The following is a 24,788-nucleotide window of genomic DNA, read 5'->3' on the forward strand; positions in this document are numbered from 1 at the left end:
CGGGTCTTCCTCAGGAGTTTCAGCTAACTTTTCCTCCAGAAATGGGCGAGGGCATTCCGCATGTCTTCAGGCCCAAACATATTTATTAAAGGCTTCGCGAAGACGCGACTGCATGTACTATGCGACCACAGGTCGTTGGAGCCACTCCCAAGGAGCGGGTGTGGATGATAACATCATGGAAAAAAGCAGAGGTCACCAAGCAGGTTTTGTCCAGGAGGAGGGCTGCAGACATCATCTTTGCATTTATTTGGGGGTGGGGCTCCCCAGCGGCCGGGAAGACTCTGAAGGATCAGACAAATCCAAAATGTTATTGGGCTCATCAGAGATGGGTGCCTAGGTGGATGGCAATGGCTCAGACTCGGGGTGGTGCTGTACTCATTATCTATCATGGTAGACTTGGAATCCTTAGCGAGGGCTCTAGAGTAGGCCATCCGTTTGTGTCGTGTTGCGATCTTTCCCTCAGGGAAACAAGAGTAGGGCCAAGGAAGCCCCCTGAATAGGACAAGGAGGGATAAGGACCCATTCTGCAATTTCACGCAGCTGTCTAGCAAAAAGTTGCTGCACCAAGACAGCCACCTTATTGATTGAATGTTGCACTGAGTTGTGAAGGGCCTCCGCTAGTTATTTGCCCATATCCCATATAGAGCTGCACTTCATTATAGGGCTCATAGTGGTCAGTCGACAAAAAGGCTGCCTGATCCATATCTGAGTACAACACTTCAGTTCAAATAATACCTTAAAGTATACCCAAAGAAGAGGAGGGGGTGAGTAGCACCAAGTACTATCGGGGTAGGGCATACCCAGTCTCAAATAAAGACGTCTGGATGAAACCTCAACAGGTGTCACTTCCAAGCTCCTCAAGTCAGACCTGTTGTTCCAGAAATTATACAGCCCCCTTTGGACTCTGCCTAGCTAGAAAAATGTAAGTAGTTGGCATACCACTGTCAGTTTGTGGGAAATAACTTGTCCAGCACTCAGGGGATTCAGTCGCTCAAATTGAATCAGGCCATGAGCGGGCAGCGTCTTCCAGCAAACGAGTGGTGCACTTATTGTGAAGCTGCCAAATGCGGTCATGAGCGAATGACTGCTAATAGCAGACATGGAAAGAGGACTGCAGCTGCTCTCAAGGAGAAAGTGCACCACGATGGGCGATCTCCAGGCAACGGAGCAAGAGGGCTAGCACTTGAAAAAAATGTTTGACAACTAACAAAGGTCAAATAACGCAAGTGTAGATGGCAACCGTGGCAAACAGAGAATTAAATACATATATTGAGTCATTTAGCAAGACTTAAACGCTAGACGAAAAATGGCGACTTGTCTCAAGCTGCAGCAGCGAAGAAAATGGAGGAATTGCTCTTTGCTTGGGCTGACATAGGGCGTAATAGGCTCTAATTAGTGGTTGGTTTTATGGGTAATGTTGTTTGCTATTTTAACTGTTTTGATTGGCTTTTGAAGTTTTGCAGTAAAGATTGAGAAGCATAATCTGAGCCTCCGGTCTTGACATAGAATTCATATGAAACTGGTCTCGTGCCCCATAAATGCTGCTTCTATTTGTATTGTACTGGCTCCTGTTCTTTGTGTAACGTGTCAATCGACCTATTTTTCTCAAATGTTTCCGCTGCTTTGTCATGGTCTTTATATATAGAAATGCTAAGAAGTTAATTATCCCTACTTTTCTTTGTTTTCCATATTCCTTCATTGAATGTCCTGCTTGGGTTTACCTTTATTGTTTTACGTGTGGATTTTTACTAATATCTGCTTGATTCCTATAACCATTGTCCTCCTTGATCCGTCCCTCCAAAGAACTCATCAAAAGCTCTAATGTTCGAGGCATATGAGCTGCAGATTACACACTATGCATAGATTGCCATCTGGTGTTTGGATGTTTGCACTTGTTTTTGTCCTGGAAAGTCTTTGGAAGTCACGAGGTAGGTGACTCCTACTTAGGATGATAGTGCGCATGGGCATCGGCTCCATCCTCAGATTTTTTTTTCCTCCATCGGGCTCGGATGTGTTTCTCGCGCTCCAGTTCGGAACCGTTACCGATTCTACTTTCGATGCGCAATCCTTCACCCTTTTCGACAGTATTGTCTCAATCGTGTTTTCCAATCGACGCAAGTCTCAACAGCTTCGAAGTCTTCGATTCCGGTCGTCGACTAAGGCCTTTGGGCCTACCTGGGCCTTATCTTCTGGGTCATGGAAAGGACGCCGTTCAAGTGTCCTCAATATGGGCTGAAGTTTCCCCACACCGATTTGCATGAGGTGTGCAACCTCTGCCTGTCACCGGAGCACAAGGCCAGAGACTGTCCAGTTTGCACCTCTTTCGGCTCCAAGAAGACCATTCGGGACCGACGAGCTCAAAGAACCATGGCCCGCTTTTCGGCCTCCATCCCCAATGACATCTTCCAAGAGGGCGTCGACGTGTCGGAGCAGGAGCGGGTCGAAGAAGGACTCATCAGCGCCTCCGAAGCAGATGACTTCGACGTCGAGGACATCACTCCGGCACAGTGGGTCGTAAGTTGAGACGTCGACCCGACCCCCCCTTCTATACCATCTAAAAAGGCTTTGGTCACTCCTTCACTTTCGGGCCCAGGTGTACACCGAGAGACTGCTTCCCATGCCCCGCCCTCGGGCCTGGCAAAGAAGCCTACTAAGCCTTCAGGTAACTCAGGCTCGAGTCAGCCTACCCTCGGTGCCGAAAGACACTCACCGGCACTGAGAAAGAAGCCGTCCTCCTCCTCATCCACGCCGACCGCTGGTTCCATATCTAAGCTCTCGGCACCGAAGACCAGCACCGGCTCCTTGACACCGAAAACACACTCTGAGCCGAGCAAAAAGCTACCCCTAAAGGACTCGCATGCTCCGGAGCCGAAAAAGGCCTTTGAACCGAAGAAACAACAGGTTCCACCGGCCACAGAGACTGTAAAAACCCACGGTTCAAAACCAAAAGAGCACAGAACCGCTACTAAGCCGGCACCGAGAAAACCTCCGGAACCAAAACTGTCTGCGCCGAAGGATCTGCCTCCTACAGAAGAACTGTTTAAAACCGATCCAACTAAAAAAACACTGATAAAGGATCCTAAAACTGGTCACTTGACTCTTAGCACCAAGAAAAGACAACTGGATACGCCTGCACCGGCTCCACCACCTAAAAAGAGGGACATTGCCACCTCTCCTCTAAGGATCCCTTCTCCTGCTCCTCCTCCTTCTCCCTCACCACACCACTCTCGTAAACCATCCCCTACTCCAGTGGAGGATGATGACGATAACACCTCTGATGATACAGGGGGGGGGGGTGCGGACAATAAAATACAAAAATAGGGCCAGTGAACTCGTACAAGAGGATAAGGTTATCACCAACACCTCTATCCGTTGTGCCCTAGACGTAGCAGATACCCAAACAGCATCCAATGTCACACGAACATTTGTCACTGCTAAAGCACGAGGTAATCTCCCTCCTACAAAAAGTGCAATAGAACCGTTTCCTTGCACCAGCAAAACATGGGAGTTTACTCCCAGTATTTTCTCATACCAAAGGACGGCTCTCTGAGACCTATTCTAGACCTCAGACCCCTAAACCTATACATTCACTCAGACCATTTCCACATGGGCACACTTCAGCAGGTCCTTCCTCTTCTTTCACAAGGCGACTTCCTTGCTACCCTAGATCTCAAGGACGCCTACTTTCATATTCCCATTCACGCGGCTCACAGGAAGTATCTCAGATTTGTCGTGGACGAGCAGCACTATCAATTCAAAGTACTCCCATTCGGAGTCACAACAGCACCACGGGTATTCACCAAGTGCCTAGCGGTAGTGGCAGCCCACATAAGAAGACAACACATTCACGTCTTCCCATATCTCGATGACTGGCTCATAAAAGCCAGCTCATACAACCAGTATGTACAACACACTCACGCCACTATCCAACTACTTCACCACCTGGGGTTCACAGTAAATCCCACCAAGTCCCATCTGCAACCGTCCCACACACAATACCTCGGTGCCACAATAGACACCTCAACAGTGCTAGCCTATCCCAGTCCAGCCAGGATAGCAAACATGCAGGCTCTCCTCACCAAATTTCAGCCGCAACACTCTCTCTCCCAGCTCGAGTGTTCATGCAACTCATAGGGTTGATGGCCTCTTGCATATTTATAGTGCCTCACACAAGAATCCAGATGCGTCCTCTCCAAGAGTGCTTAGCACGCCAATGGCACCAGGCTCAAGGTCAGCTCTGGTGTTGGTAGATGGTCGCACTCATCGCTCTCTGCAGTGGTGGAACACCAAGAACCTTCGCAAAGGGCGACCGTTCCTAGAGCCAGTTCCTCAGATAGTCATGACAGCGGACGCATTGCTACTCCACGTCAACCACCTGGAGTTACTAGCCATATTCCTAGCCTTCAAAGCATTCCAAAAGCAAATATCAGGCAAAGCTGTCTTAGTCCGCACGGAAAATTTGACAGCCATGTACTACATCCAAAAACAAGGCGGGACACACTCTCTGCAGCTCTCCCAGCTAGCGCAGAGCATATGGAGATGGACTATACCTCAAAATATTTTTCTCCTAGCCCAATATGTCCCAGGAGTCCAAAATACCATTGCAGATCTGTTAAGTCGTCAAACGCAACAGATCCACGAGTGGGAACTTCATCCGCATGTTCTTCAACCGATCTTTCAAATGTGGGGGCAACCACAGATAGACCTCTTCGCCACCCATGAAAACGCCAAATACCCAAGCTTCGCCGCCAGATATCCACACCCATTGTCCAAAGGCAATGCGATATGGATGAACTGGTCAGGCAGATTTGCGTACACTTTTCTGCCTCTCCCACTCATTCCACTGGTGGTGCGCAAACTACAGCAACATTCATTGACTCTCATTCTAGTTGCTCCAACTTGGGCCAGACAACCGTGGTACACCACATTGCTGGAACTGTCTGTAGTTCCGCACCAAAAATTACACCACTCACCACGCCTCTTAACCCAGAACCATGGAGAGATCAGACACCCGGACCCAGCCCAGCTCAACCTTGCGATCTGGCTCCTGAGGTCTTAGAATTTGGTTACCTTAACCTTCCCCCTGACGGTATGAACGTCATTAAAGAAGCTAGATGTCCCACCACTAGAGCCAGCAGTAGAGCCTGCTATGCAGCCAAGTGGAAACGTTTTGTGATGTATTGTCATAACAATAACATCAATCCCCTAGACGTGTCTGTCCAACACATCATAGGTTACTTAGTACACCTCCAAAGATGCAACTTAGCCTACACTTCTACACGTAGGCTACATCTTGCTGCCATAGCAGCATATCTACCAAATAGATATCATCTATCACTTTTCAGAGTACCTGCCATAAAAGCCTTTATGGAAGGCCTCAAAAGAATAATTCCTCCCAGAGTACCACCCTCACCTGTGTGGAATTTGAACATCGTTCTCACACGACTAATGGGTCCTCCCTTTGAACCTCTACATAATGTGAGCTACAATTCCTAACATGGAAAGTTGCTTTCCCAGTGGCCATTACCTCTCTACGACGAGTTAGTGAGCTACAAGCACTGACTATTCAGGAACCTTTTCTGCAAATCCATCTGTTGCATTCTATTTTATGTCAATACTGGTATGCTCATTGCTGTATAACTTTGTTTACTGGAACATGGAACATTGTACCTGCATGGTACGATCTATGTTCCATGTTCCAGGAATTGACAGTTGCCTGTGATCTTCCAGTACCTTGTAGTGCTGTGTCTCTGTTCCTGCACATAAAGCAAATCTATTCAAATTTACCTTGTCTCCTGGATATTTCTACGTTACAAATTGGCGACGGGTCATGGAAGGATTCATCTGCCACAACCTTGCTGAGACACAGGTGCGCTGAGACCTTCCTCCGGATCCACGTTGACTGCGGTGATTTAAGAAGCGAGGAATACCCTCATCTTGTTGCCGGTGCCTGATTCATGCTGATGCTGGAAATCCCGAGGCTGGCGGTGCTTCATTTCGCAAGTTTTACATTTTTTGTTCATTTTCGCGTTTTACGCCTAGCGTGTGCACGAGCCTCTAGTGGGTTGCCTGGATAACTTGATACCTCGTGAAGAGCTGTCTCAGGATTTGTCTCTAAGGAGCACATGGGTTCATGTTGCTTGGTTACCCTATCAAGACGCTCCTTGTGCCGATGTACACGCACGAATAAAAGAAGAAGGCTGTGATTGGATGCGTGTGATGTCATCGCGCTGGCGGCCATATTGGTAAAACCGTGTGTACAAAGAAGCTATTCTATCGACAAAGGTTACTTCTACTCGGATTCAAAGGCATTTGTCCTCTCGCTTTAAATAGATCGTTTCTCTAGAAGTGGATGCTACGATGCTCGCGTGAGGTAATTTTGCGAGTATTTAACAGTGGAACAGTTTATACTGCAATACAATTGACTATGGAATTTCTTTTGGGCTGCTATGACAGTTTTTATCAATTTGAACTGCAACATTTAATTTGAGAAGCAGAGGAGTTGATATTAGGGGCAACTAAAAAATTCTTGCAACGTGTTTATCATAATACTTTATTTACTTCTACAAAACATTTTTTTTTTGAGTGCACAACATAACATTCTAACGAGTGTTCCTTAGTTAAAAGACTCATATCTGTGACTGACTGCATGGTATTTTTTTTAATGTGCGGAATAATTTTTCATAAAACTCCACATTGTGCTTCACCTTTTTAGTGTCCGCATAACTACAAAGCTTGAACCAGTATATACATTGAATCATTTTTCTTTTCTTTCAAACATGCAATTTGATCCGCCTTCTAAGTTTTTACAAAATAAAGGTGAACCACCAATTCCCTGGACAAGATAGTAGGAGGAATTTTTTACCTTTTTAAAGGCCATCGATGGTGAATGCATGTCAGCTGAAAGGAAAAAAAAACATTTTTCTCCATTCCTTAGGTTCTGAAGGACAATTGTTTTTTAGAACTCTTCCTCCAGTCAGATCTGGTGGCGATCACAATGTTTATGATGAAGCTATTTTACGTATAGAAGGAAGGTTTAAACCTACTACTAGTGTGGCACTTAATAGGTTTAAATTCTACACTAGAGCTCAAGATGAAAATGAGAGTTTTGATGAATTTCTCACCACGCTGCGTGCGTTATCTTTGCATTGTAACTTTGGTCTAATGACTGATGAGATGATCAGGGATCAAATAATTGTGCATGTTAAAAGTAAAAAGGTTCAAGAACAACTGTGGATTTTAGGTGATCCTAGCTTGGAGACGGCAATTAGTACAGCCAAAGCTCTAGAACAATCTGATAGATGGATTAAAGCGCTTGACAAGGATACAAAATCCGTCACTTCCAATGAAGTTAGTGTGGTTAATCCAAAGGGATATTCTTCTCACAAGAGTGAGAGTAAGTCCAGACAATTTTATTGCTATAGATGTGGCAATCTGGAGCACATAGCTTCGTTTCCGCAGTGTCCCGCTATAGGGAAGGAGTGTAATAAATGTGGACGTTCTGGGCATTTTTCAAAATTGTGCAAAAATTTATTTAAACCTAATTCTGATTATAAAAAGTTTACTCCATCTCCTTCCAATGTTGGAAGAGGAAAAGTTTCTTATGTTGCATGTGAGAATTTGCCAAATGATTGTTCCTTTGGAGGTGTAGAGTCTGGTGTGGTTGTTTCAATTCAAAATTCTTTTGATATGTCGGAAGCGGATAAGATTAGTTTGCCTAAATGCGTTGTTGACATATTGGGTTAGAACTTGGAACTCATGGCAGACTCTGGATCTCCTTGGACGATTGTTACTAAAGAGTATTGCTCCCAGTGCTTGGGTGATCTAGTTGATATTGGTTCTCTATGTGAGCCGGATATTTTGGCTTTCAACTTCGATGGGTCTAAAATTGATTTTATAGGTTACAAAGAGGTACCTATTCGGTTTAAAGGTAATTCCACCACTATTAAGTTATACGTTACTTTCAAAGGTGTCAATGTGCTAGGTTGGCGTGACCAAGCCAGGCTAGGCATTCTTTTAAATCCCAGAGACAGAGAACCAGTTTCGGTACTTGCTTTATCTTTGTCTACTCTGGATTGTTCACAATTATTTCCTCAAGTATTTTCGGAAAGTTTAGGGAAACTCAAAGGTTTCACTCACAGGATCAAAGTCAAGTTGGGTTCAATTCCCATGAAACAAAAGTTAAGAGGGGTCCCCATCAATATCAGAAATGATTTAAGAGATATGTTGGATACCATGATTAAGGATGACATTATTGAAGAGGTTGAGTCTTCAGAATTGGTGTCTCCAATTGTTTTAGCCCTTAAACCGGATAAAAGTATTAGGTTATGTGTTGACTTAAGGGCACTCAATACCAATTTAGTTGTGGATTGTCATCCTCTTCCCAATATCAATGAAATGCTTTGTATGTTAGATGGTGCATGTGTGTTTTCCACTCTTGACCTTCGGTCAGCCTATCATCAGATTGAACTCACAGATGATTCAAAACACTACACTGCATTCATAACACCTCATGGCCTTTTTCAGTTTAAGAGGATGCCTTTTGGCCTAGCTTCGGCCGCTTCTGTGTTCCAGAGAGCTATGTATCACATTTTCAGAGATCTTTCTACATTTGTCAAATGTTTTCAAGATGATATCTTGATCTTTTCAAAGAATGATGATGAACATTCTCACCATCTTAAAGAAGTGTGCTCTAGGTTAGGTGAGTACGGGTTAACACTCAAGGCTAGTAAATGTACATTTTTCTGTAAATCTGTAGAATATCTAGGGCACACGCTTTCTGGTGAAGGTGTAGTACCTAAGAAGGCTTTGGTGGATGCTATAATCAATGCACCGGCCCCTGACAATAAGGATAAACTGCTTTCTTTTGCAGGATTATGTGAATATTATAGCAAGTTTATACAGAATTTTGCCACTAAAATGGAACCTCTCAGAGAGTTAATGAGGAAGTCTTCTGAGTTTGTCTGGACAGATAAACAGGATGCAGCGTTTAAACGTATTAAAGAGGAGATTATCAATGCTCCCAACTTAAGGTCATTTTGTGTCAACAAAAAATGCATTATTACAGTGGATGCTAGTCTTTATGGACTGGGAGGAGTTCTTAGCCAGTGTGCTGGTAAAGATGAATGGTGTGTAGCGTTCGCATCAAAGACTCTTTCTGAGACGGAAAGAAGGTATGCGGTAATTGAAAAAGAATTATTAGCATGTATCTGGGCCATTGAGCATTTTCGCAACTAAGTATGGGGAAGTAGGTTCATACTTAGAACTGACCATAAGCCTCTTGTTGGTATTTTATCTCCAGGAGGTGGTTGGAACTCCACTGCCCGCATAGCTCGTCTCACATCTCGTTTACAGGAGTATGATTTTGAAGTGGCATATGTTCCGGGCAGAAACAATGTCACTGCTGACTTTTTGTCTAGGTTACCTTGTAGTGATGGCTGTGTCTCTTCGATCGAACAAGACATAGACATAGTTGCCACCACCACACAAAGGCAACCCCATATAAAAATCGGGGATCGCTCGATGGATTGTTAACCCCTTCGATGCTCATGACGGAATGGTTCCGTCATGAGCATCGGTGCCCCTGTGCTCATGACGGGACCATTCCGTCATGAGGCCAGGGGCACGAAATCCCTCTGCTGCAGACAGCAGAGGGATTTCTATTTAATCCATTTGACCTTCCCCAGCTCCCGAGGCCCCCTCCCTGGTTTCTGTGGAATGAAGATCAGCGCGCACGTCGCGCTGTCTTCATTGCACAGAAACCGAAACTGAAATGAGCCTTTAGGCTCATTTGTTTCACTTTCTATGTGCTCAGGGGGCTATCTCAACCCCCAGGGCATGTAGAAAGACGGGAGAGGTATCATTGGAAAGGGGAGAATCTCCCCTTTCCAATGGCACCCCTCCACAGGGGATCCCTGCTAGGGTATCGCCCCAGGAGGGCGATCCCCAAGCAAGGATCTACCCACGAGACACCAGGGAGGGGGGAGTGGCCCCTTGGGCAAGGGCTTTTGCTCCCCCCAAATGTTTTGCATTTAGTCTTTTTGCCCCCCCTGGGGGGGCAGATGGGGGCAGTATCCCCCAATCTACCCCCCCGGGGGGGGGCAAAAGCCCACTAGACACCAGGGATATTTATTTTTGCCCGCATAATTTATTAGGGTGGGGGCTGCCCATAAAGGGCATGTCCATGCCCCCACCCCACAAAATGCACAGCCTTTCTGCCCCCCCCCGGGGGGCAGTAGCCCCTAATCTGCCCCCCCCCGGTGGCAGCCCACTATACGCCAGGGATTTTATTTTCTTTTTTATAATTTGTGGTGGGGGCTGCCCAATATGGGCATGCCCATGCCCCCACCCACCCCCCACAATAATGACAGCCTTTCTGCCCTCCCTGGGGGGCAGATGGGGGCATTAGCCCCAAATCTGCCCCCCCGGGGGGGGGGCAAAAAGCCCAGTAGACGCCAGGGATTTTTTAGGCAAATTTTAATTAGGGTGGGGGCGTTGGCATGCCCGTTTTGGGCAGCCCCCACCTTAATTAAAATTTGCCCAAAAAACTCCCTGGCATCTTGTGGACTTTCTGACTCCCTGGCGGGCAGATGGAGGCCTTAGCCCCCAATCTGCTCTGCCAGAGGGGGCAAAAAGCCCACAAGACACCAGGGATTTTTTGGGGGCAAATTTGAATTAGGGTGGGGGCTCCCAAAACAGGCATGCCCAGGCCCCCACCCCCCACCCACAAAAATAACAGCCTTCCTGCCCCCCCGGGGGGCACATGGGGCAGTAGCCCCAATCTTCCCCCCCGGGGGGCAAAAAGCCCCCTAGATGCAGGGATTTTTTTTGCTAATTTTTTAATTAGGCTGGGGGCATTGGCATTCCCGTTTTGGGCAGCCCCCACCCTAATTAAAATTTGCCCCAAAACTGTTCGGCGTCTAGTGGACTTTCTGCCCCCCCTGGGGGGCAGATGGGGCCATTAGCCCCCAATCTGCCCCGACGGGGGGCAAAGAGCCCACTAGACGCCAGGGATTTTTTTTGGGCAAATTTGAATTAGGGTAGGGGCTTCCAAAACGGACATGCCCATGCCCTCACCCCCCACCTGTAAAAATAACAGCCTTCCTGCCCCCCCTGGGGGGCAGATGGGGCAGTAGCCCCCAATCTGCCCCGCCAGGAGGGGCAAAAAGCCCACTAGACACCAGGGATTTTTTTGGCAAATTTTAATTAGGGTGGGGGCATTGGCATGCCCGTTTTGGGCAGCCCCTACCCTAATTAAAATTTGCCCAAAAACTCCTTGGTGTCTAGTGGAGTTTCTGCCCCCCCCTGGGGGGCAAATAGGGGCATTAGCCCCCAATCTCCCCTGCCGGGTGGGGGGGGGGTAAAAAGCCCTCTAGATGCCAGGGATTATTTTGGGGCAAATTTGAATTAGGGTGGGCGCTGCCCAAAACGGACATGCCCATGCCCCCACCCCCTCCCTGCAAAAATTACAGCCTTCCTGCCCCCCGTGGGGGACAGATGGGGCAGTAGCCCCCAATCTGCGCCCTGGGGGGCAAAAAGCCCACTAGATGCCAGGGATTTTTTTGGGCAAATTTTAATTAGGGTGGGGGCATTGGCATGCCCGTTTTGGGCAACAGCCCCCCCTAATTAAAATTTGCCAAAAAAACTCCCTGACGTCTAGTGGACTTTCTGCCTCCCCTGGGGGGCAAAAAGCCAACTAGACACCAGGGATTTTTTGGGGGCAAATTTGAATTAGGGTGGGAGTTGCCCAAAACGGGCATGCCCATGCCTCCACCCCCTCCCTGCAAAAATTACAGCCTTCCTGCCCCCCCCGAGGGACAGATGGGGCAGTAGCCCCAATCTGCCCCTCCGGGGGGCAAAAAGCCCACTAGACGCCAACGATTATGCTGGCTTTTTTTTATGCGTGGGGGCTGCCCAGAATGGGCATACCAATGCCCCCACCCCCCAAAAAAACCCACAGTGTTTCTGCCCCCCTTGGGCAACCCCCTCCCCACCGATACCCCCCTGGGTGGCAGAAAGCCAACTAGGCGCGGAGTTGTTTTTAGCAATATGTCTACCTGTGGATTTTGGGCTCTAGCGCAGCCGGCACATAGGGAAACCTACTAAACCCACACATTTCTGAAAACTAGACACCCGGGGGAGTCCAGCGAGGTATGGCTTTCGTGGGTCCCCTAACGTTTTCCCACCCACAATCCCCTGCAAACCTCAAATTTAGCTGAAAGATTCACTTTAGTTTTTTCGCAAAGTTCTGTGTGGGAAAGTGCTGGAATCTACGTGGATCCACAAATTTCCTCATACCCAGCGTTTCCCCAGGTCTCCCGATAAAAATGATACCTCACTCGCGTGGGTAGGGCAAGTACCCGAGACAGGCAAGGGCCCAAAACCTATTGAGACAATATCAAAATGACCTATCAAAAAACAACCTGGTTTTGCAAGGGGGGTCACCTGGGTTTTTGTCCCCGGGCTCGGCGGCCATCTTGGAAAACTACCAAACCCAAACATTTATGGAAACTAGACACTCGGGGGAGTCCAGCGAGGTATGGCTTGGGTGCGTCCCCCATCATTCTCCTACCAAGAATCCCCTGGAAACCTCAAATTTTGGCTAAAAATTCACTCTTTTCGCAAATTTCTGTGTGGGAAAGTTCTGGAATCTGGGTAGGTCCACAAATTTCCTCCCACGCAGTGTTCCCCCCAGGACTCCCGACAAAAATGATACCTCACTTGCGTGGGTGGGTCAAGGACCCGCAACAGGCAAGGGCCAAAAACCTATTGAGGCGACATCAAAATTACCTATCACAAACCAACCTGGTTTTGCATGAGTATTCCCAATTATCGAAATTGTGCAAATATGTATTGTTTCTAATCTCTATAATTTGTTCCCATTTCAGAAATACATAGGTGTCTTTCATACCGATTTTTCCATGTATACATTTTCCCACAATAATTGCTATATACCCGGAACATAATATAAAACATTGAAAATTGCTGCTCAGTTTTTGACTCTGGGTTTGTCAGGTTCTTGGTGAACCTACAAGTCCTATATATCCCCACAACCAGGAAGTTCCAACGGATGTAACGGTATATTGCTTTCAAAGAGCTGTCATAATTAGAAGAAGTTACAGGTGAAAACGTGGACACACAAGGCTGTTTTCTTCAACTAATTTTCAATTTTTCCTATATTTAACTGTTAGTTTCTATAAAGAAACCTTGATGGATCTACACAAATGACCCCTGGCTGAATTCAGAATTTTGTCAACTTTTCAAAAATGTATAGCTTTCCAGGATCCATTATTGCTTTCACACCTATTTCTGCCATTAACTGGAAGGAGGTTGAAAGCGCAAAAATAGGCTATGTCCCAGAAAAATGCCCAAACTGTGTAAAAAATGTTGGTTTTCTGACAAAAGTCTGTCATTCCCTAACAGCTGGGAAAATAGTGATTTCAGCCCCACAAACCCTTTTTTGATACCATTTGCAGAGAAAAACCCAGACACTTTCATTTGCAGCCCGTTTTTCCCATTTAAAAATAAAAATAAAAAAATGTTGCTGTATTTTGGCTAATTTCTGGGACCCTTCCAGGGGAATCCACAAACCCTGGGTACTTTTAGAATCCCCTTGATGTTGGAAGAAAAGAAACAAATTTGGCGTGGATACCTTATGTGGTCAAAAAGTTACAGGGGCCTAAGCGCGCACTACCCCAAATAGCCCAAAAAAGGCTTAGCACAGGGGGGGGGGGAAAGGCCTAGCAGCGAAGGGGTTAAATGTATACAAATTTGCTACCACAAAGCAAAACGTACTTTATCTGTTCCTCCTAAAGCCCACTCTACACGAAAGATAGAGGCTTCCATGGCATTTTTAGGGAACATTCCCTTAGATGACTTCTGCAGAGCAGCTACATGGTCTACACCGCACACATTCACAAAACACTACTGTGTAGATGTGCAAACAAAACAACAATCTAGTGTGGGCCAGGCTGTACTCAAAACGCTATTTCAAACTACTGCCACAGATACCGGTGGTCGCCGCTAGGAGGGGATACTGCTGTACAATCTATGTATAGTGTGTAATCTGCAGCTCATATGCTTCGAACGGAATATGCTACTTACCAGTATGCATCTGTTCTTGGCATGTAGAGCTGCAGATCTACACACCCCCACCCGCCTCCCCGGCTACCTTTTTCTGTTCCAGTATTATCTTACTTAGATACAGCATTCATGGGCATCTTGTCTACAAAGCTCCATCATTTACCTGCTGGCGAAAAACAATCTGAGGATGGAGCCGATGCCCATGCGCACTATGATCCAAAGGAGGAGTCACATACCTCGTGACTTCCAAAGACTTTCCCAGACAAAAACAAGTGCAAACATCCGGGCCCAAAACCAGATGGCAATCTATGTATAGTGTGTAGATCTGCAGCTCTACATGCAAAGAACAGATGCATACTGGTAAGTAGCATATTCCTTGTGGACATTTGATAGTTAAAGAATTTAAAGATTTTATTAGGGTTATCTTATATTTGTATGTTTAATGAGACATATGGTTAGGTTATTTCATAAAGTGCGCTATTGTGTAGGTTGTTCTACATTGTTCTTTACGTAACTTCTCTTAATAGTGGTTTCAATTGTCTTTGTGTCCAACAGAGAGTGAGTCCACAAATACGTTATTTAGTGATGAATAATTGAAACCTACGGGAACCTATCCATCTCTACATGAAGAACCAGAGTTAAAGGCATTCAGAAGTCAGAAACCGAAGAAGCCAGCAATAGAGAAATGAAATTGCCTTTGCACAGACCGACCCAAAAAGAAGTGTCCAGCAGTGATCCAGTGGGTACATGAGTCCAAGCTGCGAGCATCTGTGCCATGAGACTCCAAGACCAAAGACTCTAAGACACTTCCAGCCAGATCATCAGGCCTACGGGTCAAACACCAACCTGTCATTAGTGTGGCTCGCATTGAATGAACATTAAACCTCAGTGTTAACTGTGCCGCATGCATCAGAGCTATCATATCAAGAAGTCAATCAGAGAACATGTGTTTCATGAACAGTGATGACCCCATCTTCAGAAAGAGGCACTGATGATATTCAAACATACACTCCAGAGACCTGGATCACAAAGGAAACTTCAATATGCATCAAATATAAGAAGAGCTTTAGTTCCTCATCTCAGCTAAAGTGACATCAGTGAAAACAGAGGAGCTAAGTCTAATGTGACATCCAGAAAATGTACAGTGATGTGGCCTCATTTTCAGTTAGACATCAGCTCGTCAGCCATGAGAGACCGTATTTACTCAAGCATCAGAAAAAATATACAAGATCAACCAATGTAGGTAAAAATGTAGTAATTCATCAGGATTGGAACCCGTCAGCAAACATACATAGAGTAAAATCATACAGATGCAGCAACGCTTAAATGTACTTCAGTAATTTATCCTTCCTGCACACCCATTGACGACCTCACACAGGAAAAAACATAGAGGTGCACTGAATGAATCATCAGTGATCAACACAGACGAAGAAATATCAGGCCAAAAGATCCATCACAAAGACATGGAGGAAAATAACTGTACAAGTGCAGGGAATGTGAACACAAGGACAGTGTTTCATCCTGATGGTGATACCAGTGTCAAACAGAAGCTTAAGGAAAAACCATTCAACTGCACTGGATGTAGGAAGGGCTTTAACAGTCGGTCAACGCTTAAGAGGCATGAGCGAATACATACTGTCGAAAAACCACACGAGTGCAGCAAATGTAGTAAGAGCTTTAGTTTCTTATCAGTTCTTCTGACCCATCAGCAGAAACATACAGGAGAAAAACCATACAGGTGCAGTGTGTGTGAGAAGAGCTTTAGCAGATCTACAGACCTCATTGACCATCAACGAACACACACAGGGGAAAAACCATACAGGTGCACTGAATGTGGTAGGAGCTTTAATCGATCATCAGGCCTACGGCGTCATCAGCGAACACATACTGGAGAGAAACGACATCAGTGCAGTGTTTGTGGGAAGAGCTTTAATGAGCCATCAAAACTAACAATCCATCAACGAATACACACAGGTGAAAAACCATGCAGGTGTAGTGAATGTGGAAAGAGCTTTAATGATCCCTCAACCCTAAGGTGCCATCAGCGGAAACACACTGGAGAAAAACCATTCAGCTGCAATAGTTGTGGAAAGCGCTTTAATGTTGAATCATCCTTGTGGCGTCATCAACGAATACACATAGGCGAAAAACTATACAGCTGCAATGAATGTGGGAAGAGATTTCTTGATTCATCTCGTTTAACGAGCCATCAGCGAATACATAGTAGAGAAAAACCATACAAGTGCAGTGAATGTGGGAAGAGCTTTTATAGATCGTCGGATCTCACTGACCATCAGCAAACGCACACAGGGGAGAAATCCTTCAGGTGCAGTGATTGTGGGAAGAGCTTTAATAGATTATCAAAACTAAAAATCCATCAAAGAAGACATACCGGGGAAAAACCACACATTTGCAGTGAATGTTTCAAGAGCTTTATTGATCTATCAGCCCTCAGGCGTCATCAGCGAATACACATGGAAAAATTATATTGGTGGAATGAATATGAGAAGAGGCTTAATGAGCCATCAGAATGACCGTTGAAAAACAATACAGGTGTGAAATGTGTCAAGAATTTTAGTAACACTTTTGCCATATGGGGTCTTCAGACAATACACAGTGGAAGAAACAACCCAGGTGCCGTGAATGCAGGAAGAACTTAAATAAAACATCAAAGCGAGCAACCCAGCATTGATGGAAAATGTGGAAAACCATAGAGTTGCAGCAAATGTGTCCTGGGATTTTTGATCCTTTACCCCTCAGCCAGCAGCGAATACATTCTGATGGAAAACCATACAAGTACAGGGAAAGTGTGAAAAGGTATCGTTTCTCATCAGGCATTATGACTCATTGCAAATACAGGAGAACTGTACAAAAGCAGTGAAGGTGTAAAAAACTTTATGTAGTCAGTACACCTAAGAGATCATTACTAAACACATAGTGGAGAACACGAGAAAATCGTAGAAGTGCAGTGAATGAAGAAAGTGCTTTAAGCAGTCTTCACTCCTAAGATAGTATCTGCAGATACAAACCAGAGAAACAAAGAGGTGCAATCAATGAATACAGCCATGGGAAAATATACAGGTACAGAGAATGTGTGGAAAGCCTTAATAGATCATCAGAGCAAAGAGGTTATCAACAAATACGCATGCGATTTAATTAGGTACACAGAATGAGGGAAAATGTGACATTTTATGATTCATAACAAAGGGGAAAGAACATAAAATAACTAGTTAATGTGAATAGAGTTTAAGAGCGTGTCAAAGTTAAAGGACTATTTGCAGACAAAAACAGATGAGGAAATCATATAATGATACAGCTGCAATGAATGTGGAATGAGCTTGAATCGATGATGAAACATAAGGACCCATCAGTAATCGGATACAAAATAAAAACAATGCATTTTGTGAATGTGGAAAATGCTTCAGTCTAAAGATCCTTCAATATAAAGAGGAAACCTTTGATTAAGGAATGCTGTTTCCACAAGTGTGGAGATTCCGTCACAAGTGCAGAGACTCCGCACCTGTGAATCTACGAGTCATAAGTCCTTATGTGAATCGGGCCCCATAACCATTTTATCTCAAAGCTGATTTATTGAAGTAGGACCCATCTGTTGTACAAGGCTTAAAAATGACTTTTCTTCCAGCAAAAGAAAAATAATGTTATATTGTGAATCTCAAGAAAGGAATATACCTCTACAAATATATTCATGAAACACTTTAATTTCCAGGATAAAGAACAACCTTCTTCCTACTGTTGCTTCAGCCAATGTAAGAAAATGGGTTATCGGGAGGGCAGTATGTGTATCCTACTCAAGTAATAAGTCCTTAAATCCTGTAAGATCAAACACACTGCTTCAGTAACGTAAACCTGGGCTCCACCCATGGTTGCTACAGCACAGAACATACAGGCTGAACTTAGAAGATGTGCAAAATATTTAGCAACACTAAAACAGTCAAAACACAACTCGTTAAAAATCCTACAAACAATTTGTAAAAATTAAGAACAAATAATAAGAAAAATGACACCAAAATTACTCCAATCTGGAGCACAAGAGATATTTTTAAAGTTTTAAAGGAAAAAATGCCAAGAAAAAGTAAAGCTTCAACCAGAATTCACTGTAAGCGGGAGACTGAGACCAAGTGCAATTATGGGCCGACCACACTGGAGTGCAGGTCAGAGCGCGGATTGTACCCGTCAAAGTTTCTACCTTCTGACTTACGGTCTGATTTAGATCTCGACGGACGGGACAATGACGGATATAATGCGATGTAACCGTCTGCCGAGATCTACATCAGGCCCTTTGTCTTCTTTATGGCGGCTGAAATCCTCCAGTGGGGTGAGGTTAAGGTCTGTGCCTGACAAAGATGCTTCAAATTCAGATACCCACTGGATGAGGCTATGCTGAAGTGCATGGTTTTCTCGCACTGGAATAAATTTAATTTTTGCGACCTCCCATTGGACAGATCCTTTTAATTCCTTCACCCGGTCAATATTTTTACCTTCGGACTTGGGGCCGCATGTATCATTATTGGGAATTGCAATTAGGTGATCACTATTTCTAATGTATGAAATTCCATGAGTTTCATTTGGTGATTCCCAGTGGGTCGTAGATCGATCTACCTCATTAATATCAGTGTGCGACCCATTAGGAATCACTGAAATCATGGGGATGGTGGCCTGCTGGGGTCATCAGACCACCATGTCCATGATTGCTTTTAAATAAGGCAATCTTTTTTTTTTTTTTTTAAATGCAGTGTGTTTTCCTTTCATTTTTTCAGACCACTGCGTGCTTTGATAAAACATTTTTGCTATCATTCGCAAAAGGGAAGGGGTCCCATTTGCGAATGGGTTACCACCTACTTGAAATAGGTGGTAAAATGCAAATGTTTTCAGACCGCATTTTGGTCGCAAAACATTCTTACATACCGATGTGATTTGGTGTTAGGAAGCACGCCCTAAACACGCCAATTCCTAATACTAAATCAGCATGTATTTGTAATTCCAAATTGCGATTCAGTAACATGTTACTGAATTGCAAATTGGAATTCATATACATACCAAAATGCATTTTACCGCTTGCAAATGGCCCGATTCTCCGAATCGGGCCATTTGCAACCTGGAAAAGGCATGATACATTTATCCCTTAGTTTTTTAAATCGAGCTCAAACTCTTCCAGTAAGGCAATTCTGAAGCTGTGTCTGACGAAGTTACATCAAAATTGGACCCTATTGCCACCTGGTCTCACAAATGCTCTGAAGGTCTTGGAAGTCTAAAAGGTTTTTAAGTTCCAACTTTTCAGACTTCCGAGGGTAGTTCCTCTTATCCACTTCCACTTCTACGTCTGAGACAACACTTAGGCGTCAGGACTCACTCCAGTAGTGGCCCCCTCCAGTCTAGTTCCATTTACAACTGGTACATTGGTTACTCCATGAAAAAGGCCAGCTTATGTACCTGTAGTCATACAGAAGGTTAGCCAACTGACCCGTGCAGTCCACTTCTCAGTCCTGCGTACATGTGGCAGGAGCAGGCCCAGTCCTCAATTTTTTTTTCTGCCACATGTGCAGAAAGTGTTGTGAGGAGCTGGGTGTGCGGTGCTATTTTTGTTACCCAAGCAGTGTGTGGGATGACTGCTGGTCCTTCACTGACCAATAAGCAAAAGGTTTACAAGGACAAACCTTCCCATATTTACAGCACATCAGGTCTGTGTCACTGCAAAGTATTGGACAGTATCCCACAGAGGAATTCTGATCCCCTCCCTGTTGGTGCTTTCAAGATTGAGAGCATCTCAGTGGAAAAGCTATGCTCATTGGCGGCAACAATCAAATCCGTCTGTCTGCTAGACCCAGCGCCTCCAGCTATTTGGAAACTGTGGCTACCTGCACTGGCTTCCAGATTATGTTCTATGCTGAACCTGTCGTTTGAAGTCGGCCGACCTCTGGCTGAGTGGAAACGCGCGAAGGCGATCCCGCTCTTGAGAAAACCTTCTCTTGATCCCTCTAAACCAGAGAACTTTCGTCCCATTTCTCTACTTCCTTTTCTTGGCTGAAAGGCACATCAACTCCCAATTGCCAGAGTTCATCACAGAGAAGAACATCTACACAAGACCCAGTCTGGTTTCAGGCCACAGTATTGTACGGAATCGGCCTTGCTCTTAGCCTCAGAGACACTACTCAGGATGGCTGACGAAGGGAAAACAGGGGCTCTTATCATGCTGGATCTTAGCGCCGCTTTCGATACAGTCTCGCACAATGTGTTACTGGGTCAACTGTGGTCACAGGGCATAAAGGGCAGAGCTTTTGACTGGATTGCAGACTTCCTTGAGGGGCGCTCGTTCTAGGTAATTCAGAAGCCTTACACCTCTTATATGATCCCATTACAGCAGGGAGTGCCCCAGGGATCGACACTGAGCTCTACTCTGTTTAACCTTTACCTTTGCCCATTGGCCGATGTTATTGAAGGCCATGGAATGAAGATGGTGTCATATGCTCATGACACTCAGCTTATTATCACACTGGCTAACGGTTATGATAGGGCTGCAGCAAATTTAAAATCATGTCTTGCTGACCCAGCTACATGGATGCAGCTAGCTGCCTGAAGTTGAATGCAGGGAAAACAGAGGTGCTGGTGGTGGGGAAACAGCCCTCTATCTGGTCCTCGGCATGGTGGCCGAAAGATCTGGGCCCCACCCCGATCCCAAAACCCACAGTGAACAATCTAGGCATCCTCTTTGTGCGCAGCTATCTTTTGAAAACCAGATCAGGGCCACAGTGGTCACATGTTTCGGGGTGCTGAGACTGTTAAAGAAGTTTCTGAAGCTAATACCGGTCGCTGCGTAAAAAACAGTAACGCAGGGCCTGATGGTGTCATGGCTCGACTACTGTAATGTGCTCTACTTGGGGACTTCAAGGGGCAGGCTTGCGATGCTGCAAAGGGTACAAAACGCTGCTGCCCGGATGCTTTTAAGATTACCGAAATGGTCCTCCATTAGCTCCGGGTTGGCTGAACTTCACTGGCTTCCAGTTAAACACAGAATCTCATTTAAAGCTCTGTGTTTCACGCACAGGATAATGTATTGGAGGGGTCCCAGTTATCTCTTCCCCTTGATCAAGGCTTGCACTCCTTCCAGAACACTTAGATCTAAAGAAGCTGCGCTGGCAGGGATTCCCAGAGTACTTTGTGCACGTCTGGTGGGCTGCTGTCTTGGGCTGCGCGCAGCCAAGCTGTGGAACTCAGTGCCACTCAACAAAAGACTCGAACAGTCTGAGGCAAGTTTCCGCAAGAATCTGAAGACCTGGCTCTTTAGACCGAGTTAGAAGCCTGCTTGCCCTTGACTTTCCAGGCCCTGATTCTGGTTATCACGGGGACACTCCTTCGGAGCAACCAGGCGCTTTATAAATCCAAAATTCAAATTCAGTACACAAGTTTCATTACATTCTTACATGACACCATCTTTCTGCCCCTGGAGAGAGGTTGTGGCACACCTCGGCATGTATTTAAGTTTATGAGCATTCCCCTCCCACTCAACCACTCCAGACTAGTTCTGTGGCCAACTCCCTCCTTCACTGAGACTAAAGCGAGGAGACTACTGTGTTTTAGGATCAAACGGTATCTCTTTTCCAGGATTCTCTTATCTCTAAACTATAAAAGTACATGTCTCCCCTGGTCCTTTAAATGTTAGGGAAATTCCTGGCCACTCCTAAACTTCCCTTTTTGTGGTAAGCTGGGTCATATTCCATCCCTGAGCCATCATGCCAGGCCCAAGCCATTGTCTTTGCCATGGGAGCAGTATTGTACACCTCATCAAATCAGCACTGACGACCAGCTGTAGACAGACCAATACTACTTAACCTGCAGAGGCTTCAGGTAGGGAAAGTATAACTTTTTACAAGTTACTCTTCCTGACTACTTATCAAAAAACCAATTTCACCATTGAGTTGGATATTTAATAAATATTAAACACAGTAATTGAACCGGCTCTGTAGCTTACTTCAAACGTAATATACAAAATTATAACATTAACTGGACTTTAAGTTTTTCTTCATAGAACTTACCACAGCCCTAACAGTGAAAAGATTCCTCGGAGACTAGTCAAAAGCCAGGCGCCCTAACCTGTGAGCTACAAGGGCGACGTGACCAGTCTGCCTGCATGTTTAAAATCTGCAGGATCAGAATACACATACAGTCCTGAAGCCATATTTTCCTTGTCAACCTAGTAAATGATTCAATAGGTGCTGAAGTCCACAGGTGACATTTAAATTTCTATGTCATTGCTCTGTGTTCTTACACCATATTCTGTGGCCTTACTGGAAAGTTATGTATGCTACTTGGGCATTAGCGAATTTTGCCATGTTTAGGAGTTCGTGCACATGCACTGGGGACAGGACAGCAGTATCACTCCACACAAATGAGGTTGACCACAAAAAAGAGGCATTTTGTCGCAGCCTGCACGCACTCATTAAGCTCTCTGCTGTGTTCTTTTAGACTTCCATGCTGAAATGATAGGGCTAGTCTGCATAGAAACATATTTCTGCCCACCAATTATCCAGTCCCTTTTGATGTATTGCAGGGTACCAATCCTGTTCTGTGCCATATAGACCAATCAATCGGGTTGGTAAAGCGCAACTATTCACCCGCGAAGGCCTCAAGGTGCTGGGGGAAAGGGCGGCTCTGTTAAGTGCTGGGGTCATCCCAAGAGCAAGGTCTTGAGGTCCTTCCTGAACTGGAGCAGTGTGGGAGTTTGCCGGAGATGCAGGGTACCAATCCCGTTCCGTCCCTTGAAGACTAAAGGATGTACTATTCCCAACCAAACACTGGGTTTGTCTAGATCCTGTCAAACAATGAAATAACTGTTTGTCAAGTAGAGAAACGCATTACTACAATAATACAGTGATGTGCAACGTTCGGCAGATCTGACATTCACATGCTATCTTTTCCTCTCCACCAACTGATAGTGAAGCACTTTGCCCTGCTCTACCCCCATAGCTGCTGTTATTTGCTGCTATGCAGAAGTGAAACCTGTTGGTTCCAGTGATGCAGGCGCTGTCTGATTAGCCCAGAGAGCCCCACTGATGCTCCTGCCCCATTAATGGCCATGCGCTGCTCATATATATATATATATACGCACACACACACACCTTACCAAATGTGGAATAGAATGGTGATAGTATGAAATAAACTTCCTTGCCTCTAAGTCTCAGCCTTGTCCCACGTGCATGCTGTCATTGAACATGCCTGGCACTCAGAACACTGGACGACTGTCACATGAATGGCTCTTCCAAATGAGCAATGACTAAAGGCCACTAATGCATTTCCCCATTATACACATGCGGTTGGATAGGCTGATCTAAAATGTGATTGACACTTCAAGCAAGCAGAAGAATCTATCACCAAAGCCCCTTTCTGTGTTTCATCTATGATTTCATATGATTTATGATATGATATATTTATATTGATTTGAAAATCTCTGAGAGAGCACAGAAGCTGACTGCAGGATCTAAAGAGTAATTCAAAACAGAAATGCTGTCTGTTAAATGGCGATACCTTTAAAATTGTTTGCTTCGGATATTTGTAACCCTTACATCTCAAAACCTATTTGCAAAAATCCCGTCCTCTTTAATATTTCAGACAAACTTTGGACTTGCGTCATCATCAAAGGTGTTTCCAGAATAGTAGCAGGACTGTGTCTTACATCTTACTTCGGTGCCATACACAGAATAATAACTTTTCCCCAGTATAGTTCTGACAATCCGGTTACATCTATTGCTCAGTGATCTGAAGACTATCGTACATGCTGTTTAAGAACTATGCGGATATTTTAGGTAAAAGAGGTAATCCATGTTTTGATACAAATTATAAAAATGTGTTTAATTGATTGGGAAAACTCAGACTAATATCAGTAAATGTGGTTTCACCACAAAGTTGCAAATCTATTAAACCATACACTGAAACATGGGTAAGTCGGCTCAAATAGAAAATAAAAATCCTACAGTCTCTGCAGTCAGATATCAGTCTTAAGCAATGTATTGAAGGACTTTCTAGCTATCCGTCCATTTCAATTTATACTTATTTTCTGATGGGCATTTTCTACTGGAATTCCATAGTTTTGTCAGTATATGTTCATTATTTTCAGTTTAATCTTATTGTGTCATATAACATGTACTCTGTGCATATGTGGTATCTGAATATATTGTTATAATTTCCTAAATTATTATAGATCGTTTAAGCTCTTGCAAATGTTTTGAAAGTTTCTCCCTTATTAGGCTGATTCACTGCCTCTTTTTTAAATCTAGATATGCTGTTGTGATCAAACATGTTTTGTAAAATTGGCTAATGACATGTTCTGAATTCATAGTAGATTGCAATTAAATTGTCATATTTGGTACCCTTAGATTTTGTATTATGAATTGTAATTGTAATATAGTTTACAAAGTTTGATAATAATTCAAAACAAAGTAAACAAAATGAAAAATAAAACATTTAAAATGGCATTGTGTGATAATTAAATTTTCTCTTTAATTTGTTTTAAAAATGATAAACTTATTCAGGAGCTATGTTCCTTTGTTTTCGGTAAAGTATGGTTTGTAAATAATTATAGACAGTTTTTATATTATTAACTGATTTGCTTATATTTTTAAGATATTATTTTAATAAAAATATTTCTTGTGAGCAAAAGTCATTATCCTGCTCGATATGGAGAACATTTAAAA

At 44.5% G+C, this 24,788-nt stretch overlaps 1 protein-coding gene across 3 annotated transcripts in view; it reads left to right on the forward strand.

The window, feature by feature from the left end:
* The window catches only part of LOC146863543 (uncharacterized), a 100,898-nt gene extending 76,331 nt beyond the window's left edge, over positions 1–24,567 (forward strand). For all 3 annotated transcript variants that reach the window (XM_085643010.1, XM_085643008.1, XM_085643009.1), the window contains one exon: positions 14,638–24,567. In XM_085643010.1, coding sequence (XP_085499136.1) covers positions 15,546–16,616 — 1,071 coding nt within the window. In that variant the 5' untranslated portion in view covers positions 14,638–15,545 and the 3' untranslated portion in view covers positions 16,617–24,567. The remainder of the gene's footprint in view (positions 1–14,637) is intronic.
* The last annotated feature ends 221 nt before the right edge of the window (positions 24,568–24,788 follow it).

This window comes from Triturus cristatus, chromosome 2_2, assembly GCF_964204655.1.
Source record: "Triturus cristatus chromosome 2_2, aTriCri1.1, whole genome shotgun sequence".
Taxonomy (NCBI): Eukaryota; Metazoa; Chordata; class Amphibia; order Caudata; family Salamandridae; genus Triturus; species Triturus cristatus.